We start from the raw sequence: 8,712 nt of genomic DNA on the forward strand, positions 1-8,712 counted from the left end.
AAAGAAATGTATGGGAGAATATTGAAGAGTCGTAATATCGTAAACTTTTATCAAGGAATGTCTATGTTAAGGCTCAAAATAAATGTAAACCTACTTCACTTGCTGCGTATTGCCGTTTCTGTGATTCTAAATAACGAGTTTAAGCGACTTGGTGGGTTTTGCGTTGACTGTTACTTTACGTTATAAGAAGGAGACAAGGGTGGAAAGCTCATTTTCGACCGCCCTAGCGCGAAGCCGATTTTCACCCAGAAATTAGAATCGCCCGGCTTCCAAATCGAACACCAGATAAACTTAAAGCGACGCTTCTTCTCGTGTCATTCAATCGAAGATCCATTCAAAATCCAAGCGCTAACCGCCAAAAAAGTTCCGAGAAATGTAGCTTTCCAAGCGATCAGCATCCGCGGTACAGATTTCGCGTACCAGGGAGCAACCGTCACGCTGTTTGCTCCACGCTGATTGGATGATGGTAAACAATGCCCTGTTTCAAATGACTCATGTGAGAGGGGAGTCAGGGGCATATTCGCGCCGGCGATTCATCTACTGACTAGTCTGGTGTGAGGTTTATTGCTCGTGACGGAAAAGAAGTCTTCCATGATCAAAAAATTAGCCACGGGCCGTAGCTGAGGAAAGTCTTCGACCAACACTACTTGCTTACCACCAAACAAAGAAGAAGAATCACACGAAGGTGCGAAGACCAGATGTATTCCATTCGCCAGCTCGAATACTCTTCGGCTCGACATGCTCACTTCGTCCCAAATTAGTGTCATCTCTTTTTATTCTTTTTTCGACCAACTTGTTGGATACAGCTCTTACGATGACTAGTTTGAAGGGTAGATCGGTGGTCTATAAACCGTAATAGGCGTGAACTGTGGAAGTGCGTATCATGTCTGAATAAAAATTTCCTGCAATGCCACTCGCAGAAAATATTTCGACTTTTTTCCCCTGATCCTTCAAGCGATCGTACATGGCTTGCACCAAAAATGACTTCCCAGTTCCAGCTTGTCGCGTTAGAAGGAGATTGTGATCTCTTTCCACGATATCGAGTGCTTTCATTTGCTTATTTGTCAACTTCGATCTACGGGTTGAAGGTTACAAAACATCACAGGGTAAATTAACTTTCTCCGAGACTAAACGATATAGAAATGCAACGATAGAACGCATAATTTCTGTTTACCTTTACGTCACGAGCCATAAACCTCCCACCAGGCTAGTCAGTAGATGAATCGCCGGCGCGAATATGCCCCTGACTCCCCTCTCACATGAGTCATTTGAAACAGGGCATTGTTTACCATCATCCAATCAGTGTGGAGCAAACAGCGTGACGGTTGCTCCCTAGCACACGAAATCTGTACCGCTTATGCCGATCGCTTGGAAAGCTTCATTTCTCGAGACTTTTTCGGCAGTTAGCGCTTGGATTTTGAATGGATCTTCGTTTGAATCATACGAGAAGAAGCGTCAACCTTTAAGTTTATCTGGTGTTTGATTTGGAAGCCGGTCAATTCTAATTTCTAGGTGAAAATCGGCTTCGCGCTGGAGCGGTCGAAAATGAGCTATCCACCCTTGTCTCTTTAGAACGTGAAGTAACAGTCAACGCAAAACTCACCAAATCGCTCAAATTCGCCATTTAGAGCCACAGAAACGACAATACACACCAAGTGAGGTAGGTTTACATTTATTATGAGCCTTAACATTGACATTCCTTGATAAACGTTTACGATATTACGACTCTTCAATATTCTCCCATACATTTCTTTATGTTTTGAACAAACGACCCGACACACCACTTGTGTGGGCTCCCTGTGCTTGCACCTGCACTTTAAGCATTCTTTCTTCCAATTTAGTGAGTTTTTCATATGCAAATTAAAGTCGAAGAGAAGGTTCTCCACTGACTCCAAGTGAAGTTTCCATATTTTGTTTGTGAAATGACTAAGTGCATCTTTTAATTTGTAGCAAAAATACATTTCGTGAGCGCGCTCGACACTTTCGATCGCTGTCCACACGGGCGATCTAGCCTGAAATCAGTTGTAGTTTGTGGCGGTCGACACAAAAAAAGGAGGAGTGGAGAACAGCCAAACTATGAAAGCTAAATATTGTCTTAAACAATTTTCATGAGGAAAGAAAAGGAGGGAAAGCTTTCTCTCGACGAGAAGTCGAGAGGATCGCCCTCAGAGAGAGTGGCATACATTGCCTAACCGATATATACAGAGTGAATTGTCGAATGCCCCAACCCAACGATTGCGTATGACAATTTTTAAACCGGAATTTTTCACATCGTTTCTTCAAAAAACTGGTTTAGAAAGCAATATCTACCACAAAAACTCAACTTATTTAAAATGAAACGTTTTAAAAAGGCCTTTAAAACCCCCTTTAGATATTCCTTTTGCTTTATTGTGTATTGACAATTACTGAATTACGAAACTCTACGTGGAAGGTTGTTTTATAAAAGTACGTGATGATGGTAAACATCTCCACTTATCTGCTTTTAAAACCTACTTATTGAATTTCTTTTGTCTTATTACTTGGCCCACAGCGCAACAATCTCTTTTAACTTTGCTAGTGCTTGTCAGCTGATCCGTCAGGTTGCCCAAAAACAATAAATATGGGAGCCTCAAGTCTCTATGAAGACAATTTTCGAAAGAATAGGCTACTTTTTGAGATCTTATAATTTAATGTACTTTTTGACAAATGATGTATCCTTCAACTTATAAAACATTGCTCAAGTTTTTCCTTGCAAATCTTCTACGCCTTGAGTCTTATTTCTCCCTAGTTTGCAACCGACAAACTCTTCATCAACAAATCGTTGATGAATCAATCTTTTGAAAGACATTAAACGAAACTTATAATTTCACCACCGCAAACACTTTTTTTGGTTATTAAAACAAACACGTGATATTCATGAAAAGTGGAACTTCGAAGAGCCTTCAGGCCTGATCGAGAGCTGTTGTTCATTACCGAAGTTCATCTTCAATTTTTTTTTTCAGAAAAAAATAATGTAGTCATTAATTCCCAACGTCTTCATGTTGATTTTTAAAATAAAATTTTCCATACCTATTTTCAAAGTTGCTTTACATAACAATATTTCCCATTCTTATTATTCATATCAGTTAATCTTGTTTAAGTTTAAACGTCTACACATCGAATAAACCATAGGAAGTCCTTTGATTAAGTTCGAGATCTCCTCATGGCTCCACTGGATATGGGCGATATGATTGAGTTATGAGAAAATTACTGAGTGTTTCCATAGTGCTTGTATAGCATTTGCATCGTTTATTGGCGGTCAATATTACAGTTATTCCACTGAGGTAAAACGTAAGATAGACCCAATTGGAAGCGCATGCGTTTCACAGCGCATCAATGACAGTTTGCATATATCTGGAAAGAATGAAAAGAAAAAATCACAAGGATCTAGAATTACACGTGAAAAATCTTCTCGAAGGAATGGCAGAGAGAATTAACTAATTCGGTACACAGTAGTTATTCTGACAGCCTTGAGCTCGCTTGTAGGAGGTAGTTTGTGTTTTCAAGTGCGAGATTCAGTGCGGCGAATATTCATATTCGGTCCCCATATTGGGTGGGTAGAGATTTGGTACGAGTGAGAAAGCGCGGGGAAGGGAGAAGGGAAAAAACCAGAAAAACCACTTGCCCGAAACCCATGATTTCTCACAAACCGTCCCTTATACACTGCGTGACATCCCCGAGATGTCACGCATTCTCGAGGGAACAATCAAATGGGATGAAACGGAACCTTTTGTCTAAAACTGACTAGCGTATCATGTAGCAAAACAAAATATGTGGCGATCGCGGATGGAACGGTGCAGTGATACACCAAATAAAGCAGTAAAAAAAGTTGAAATCAACAGAAATTTGGAATTTGCAAAACCAGACTAATCCTCCGATGCGGAAGACGGCAACTTACATTTCAACGGAAAATTTATTTAGATCTCCAAAAGAAAGGAATACAAGGGCCCTGAGTTTCACGACATAGCGAACAAACCTTTGTACGGTTATGTAGTAAATAACTTAGGAATTTGAATTTATACAGATTGTAACTACATTCTAAATATAAACGAATAACTAAATCATACTGAACTGACTAACTATCTAACTTATTTTAAACTAGCTAAATATTTTATGACACAATCAAGTAAGGTATGAAACCGATTCTCGCAGTAATAAAGCCTACTTCTAAAACCGTGAGTAGAAATAAGGCCTGAAGAAAGTTCAGGCTCGTACGGGATTTGAACCTATGATCTCAGCGATACCAGTGCAGTGCTTTATCAACTGCGCTAACAGCAACAGCAAGAAATGTCTATATTAAGGCTGGCACTATTAAACCCGTCGAAGTGATAAATCAATGAATTTGAATATATGAAAATCAAATATGTGTATTGCGGTTTCATGAAATGTGTGAAAGCGATCCTCGCAGTAATCAATATTACTGCGAGGATCGCTCTGATACATTTCATGAAACCGCAGTAAACTCAAATTCACAATCAAGTGCACACGTGATTATTTACATTAAATTGCTGGATTGATACCACTCTGAAAAAAAATCTGCTAATCAGATCAAAATTTTGGTCTAATGGGACATTCCCTGGAATAACGTGGAAACAAGCAAGATAAGTTTAAAAAGGACTGAAAAAAAGATTCCAGGCATATTGCTGTGCTTTTCTCAAACTGGAGAAGGATCATTTAAGAACAAACTAACTTGTTGGTTGTAGTTGTTGTTGTTTTTTTTTTCATCCAAAAAGAGACGTTATTTTTCTTAACAGATTTCCCAATCTGAACTCAGTAGATAGCAGTGGTAACTATGCAATTTTACTCTTTCCCAAATGAAGGAAAACTATATTTTGAAAGGAAAGTAAGTTTTCAGTAACTAACTGAAAAGCAATTTACGTTGCAAAAGGATGCATGGAAATTCCTGCTATAATGATGTATCGAAATTTCTACATCATGCTAAGCTAGGAATCGTACAAAGTCATGTTTTAAGCACACAACATCAAGAAATATTCAAATCGTGATTGGTCGTGTAATACATGTTTACGCTACTTAGAAGATAAACCTCTTCGGGCGGCTGATGTGCCGACTGATAAAGTTCGCGGCTAGGTTATTGTCCGGAGAATTAATATGTAGCCGAGAAGTGAACTTGGAGGGCAAATATGAAAGTTCGAGGACAACCATTCGGCCAAGGACGTTATCAGCCGACGTACCAAAATTCATGATCAGAAGGGATTTGTTAACATTTTTGAGAACTGTATTTTCTATGTCACCATCCAATCACTGGACTCTACAAAACGAGTTCGTTTCTCTTCCAGGTAAAGGGTACAGATGGAAAAATAAAACTCTTGAGCTGGCTTTTTTCCACTGCCTTTGTTTCTTTTCGACGGAAGTAATCGGTAGAAAGTATCAACGTGGACGAGGGTTATCGCTTAATAGCAGTTCAGTGATTTTACGCCACGTGACGAAGAGTAGCCAATAGAATCGCAGAAAAATTAATGCGTGTGTTTTAATAGCTTACTACAGGGTCCTACGTGATGTGTTTACGGGGAAAGAGGATGAAGGAGGAGGAAGAGGAGAAAAACACTTTTCTTAATACTTCCATGTCTGCTTCAGCTTCCCCACCCACTCCCCCTCCCCTTCCCGCAACTCCTCGAGTCTTTAAAAGAGAATAATTTCTCAAATGTTTCGGGTTGTCGACTTTAGGAATTTGTTTGGCAAAACGCTTCAACTTTTAGAAATTGATCGGTCTCATCTTCATTTCAGCTCTTTTAGCTGAGTGACTCAGGAATCCACGCCACCGAATGCTATCATCACGGGTGTATACTCCGTGATGATAAACACCATTAAGGTTGCTATGATAACAGCGTTTATACCACCAGGCCCCTTTACAATTCACAGCACAACTGGAAGAGGAAACATCCTTTGTGATAAATTGACAACCATTATGATAAGCCAAAGAGTGACTTGCGTTGCCTAAAAAATAAAGAAAAATATTTCTGTCTTTTTTTGTAATTATTTTACAGTACTGACTGTTTTAGAAGGAAGGCATTGGACATCATGCTGCTGGACTTTTATATATTTGTGGCCTGGTTTTAAGATAAATTCTCCAAACAGTCACATGTTCGTAATTAAAAGAAAGGTACTATGCAAAAATCATTGCAAAACTCACCCGAGTAACTTCCGACGTTCAGTTGGTACTTAGTTGCCTCGCTGCCAACCGTAAAAGTATTGTACTCGGCATAGGCTGTATTTCCCGACATGTCTTCCAAATCAACGCGAAGCTTGTAACTACCGCTGTTAGTAAGGCGATGTATTTTGTCCAGTCCAAGCCAAAACTCACCATTCAAGCCACCAAAGCCAGTTTTGTAGCTAGCCCAGTTAAGATAAAAATCAACAGAGCCATCCAGTCTCTTCTGAAACACTGTCCACCCCCCACCGTCTGTTGCTTGGTCGCAGAAAACATTAAAGGCCCCTGAACCATCAGGGTTGATGGAGAAGATACCACTGCTCTTTTTTCCTGAATTAAACACATCGCCACAATTTTTTAAATCTGTAGAAGGAACAACAGGGTGAAATGGGGTGAAAAAAATTAATAAACCTTCTTGCAATTAATCTCAAAATGAAGCTAAAGGACGAATATATGCAGTCGTTGTTACTATGGCAACAAGAGTGTTGCAACCTTTAAAAAGGGTATCTTCATGCTTCCCACCTGAGTGCCTAACTGCATGCAAAATTTTGAAGAGGGGTTGAAAGCTTTCATTTCCCAAGATGCTTGATTCTTACAGGAGACTCGTTCTTAAGACAGAATTTCCCCTCACAACATCATTACAATGCCGAGTAGACAAGTATAAAGAAAAATATATCAACTAGGGATTTATTGTCGATCCAATTCCTGATTTTCTTCCCTAGCATCATAAGAAACGGTATACCACGCAGTAAGGAGAATTACTACTCCCCATTTCAAAAAGGAGTGGGGGAGTGGGTCGAGCTCCCTGCGCAAGTTTGTCTGAGATCGTTATTCGGGACACAAATCTGTAGTAAACAAAGATTGATATCTAGTGAAGAGTTAACGATTCGTGCTCTACTCGGCTATTACAGCAGTACTATACTACACTGGTCAATATTCGTGGTCAAAAACACAAGTTGATAGGGAAGTAAACTTGATATGACAGAAAGATATTAATAGCTTGTAAATTAGCCATGCGGAAAATAAATATGAAATACCAAATATATGATATACCAAATATGAAACAACTCTCTTTAACACCTGCTGAAGCAACAACTAATTCAGACCCCAAAATTAACCCTACCCAGGCAAGGTTCAATTTTCATATCCCCGGGCCCGAAGGACAGTCAAATGCCCGTGGAATCGGCTAGATATCGGCCGAGTTCTTTTTTGCATTTTTATGGACCGAGATGAAGTCGAGGTCTATAAAAATGCGGAAAAAAAAACACGAGGCTAATATCCAGCCATCTTGAACGAATAAGCTTGGTTAATAAAGGATTTATTACATTGAAAAAGATTTCGCTTTAGTAAGAATAAAGAATGACGATTTTACTTCTAGAGCCGAGAAAATAAAGCCAACTGTGTTTGTAGCACAATAAACTCACGAGTGTCATTACTGTTTTCCTTGTTTTGACTATCTTCTGCCGCCTTTTGCGTTTCCATAGCCGGAATTGTTTAAAAATTACGAATGTATTTCTAATAATGATTTTCCTCATGCGCGGGATCGATGCGGGCAATCCCGAGCGGGCAAGATGGGCTTTTTTTTTTTTTTTACCTAATTAGATAGCCTGTTAGGTCGTCTAAATGTTGACGTTTAGAGAATGGGATGCATATGCAAATGTTGCTGCTGGAAACAATGCTATTCACGTGAAAGTAATTTAGCAAAGATAGTGCTTTACATGTAATTTCTCAAATTTGGTAACTCTTACCAGCCACCAATCATCATTTTCTGCTTTGCTGATTTACAAGCTATTTATAATTTTCTTGAGGTGAAGTTTTCTGCCTTATTAGACTGTTTTTTTTTTTCTTCTTTTTTGTCCTTAGATATTGATGAGTGCAGTGCTTCCATTCGGGCTTGTGATGTCAACGCCAATTGTCGGAACACTTACGGCTCCTATCGGTGCTCATATAAAACTGGATTTATTGGAGATGGAAAGAAATGCGCAGGTAAACTTTCGTCCAAACGCTGATTCGAACCGATTTAAACTCGGTCGCGCGTTTTTTAACCCTCGGACGTACATGCAAACTCATATCAAAACCGTGGTCAGTTAAAGAAGGGTGGTTGGAACCATTCCCCCTCCCTTGCATTTTTGTTAAATGCATCGAACTACGAAAGTTGAAAAGGGAAGTACAGTAAACCTACTATTTATTTTTCTGAGTCTAGTCTGTTTCCTGTCGAGTTCAATAGCTACTGATCTTTTGACAAGCGAAAAATGTTTGCTGGAAAAAGTGTAAAAATTGAAAAGTCTACCAGCTGGATGACGTCACAGACCCCCAACAGTAGCATTTGCATCCCATTCTATCAACGTCAACATGTAGACGACCTAACAGGCTATCTAATTAGGTAAAGAAAAACTTTAAAAAGTTGCAATCTAACGAAAATGCAAGGGGGGGGGGGGAAATGGTTCCAATCAACCTTCTTTAACCACGGTTTTGATATGAGTTTGCATGTACGTCCGAGAGTTAATAAACGCCTGACCGAGTTT

The 8,712-nt window shown here is 39.4% G+C and overlaps 1 protein-coding gene across 1 annotated transcript in view; it reads right to left on the reverse strand.

The window, feature by feature from the left end:
* Nucleotides 1–3,912: 3,912 nt before the first annotated feature.
* Nucleotides 3,913–8,712, reverse strand: part of LOC148739540 (ryncolin-1-like) — a 5,723-nt gene continuing 923 nt past the window's right edge. The window contains exons 3-4 of the mRNA XM_088749501.1: nucleotides 6,170–6,550; nucleotides 3,913–5,973 (exon numbers count right to left, since the gene is read on the reverse strand). Coding sequence (XP_088605627.1) covers nucleotides 5,732–5,973; nucleotides 6,170–6,550 — 623 coding nt within the window. The 3' untranslated portion in view covers nucleotides 3,913–5,731. The remainder of the gene's footprint in view (nucleotides 5,974–6,169; nucleotides 6,551–8,712) is intronic.

The sequence above is a fragment of the Stylophora pistillata genome, chromosome 2 (assembly GCF_964205215.1).
Source record: "Stylophora pistillata chromosome 2, jaStyPist1.2, whole genome shotgun sequence".
NCBI lineage: Eukaryota > Metazoa > Cnidaria > Anthozoa > Scleractinia > Pocilloporidae > Stylophora > Stylophora pistillata.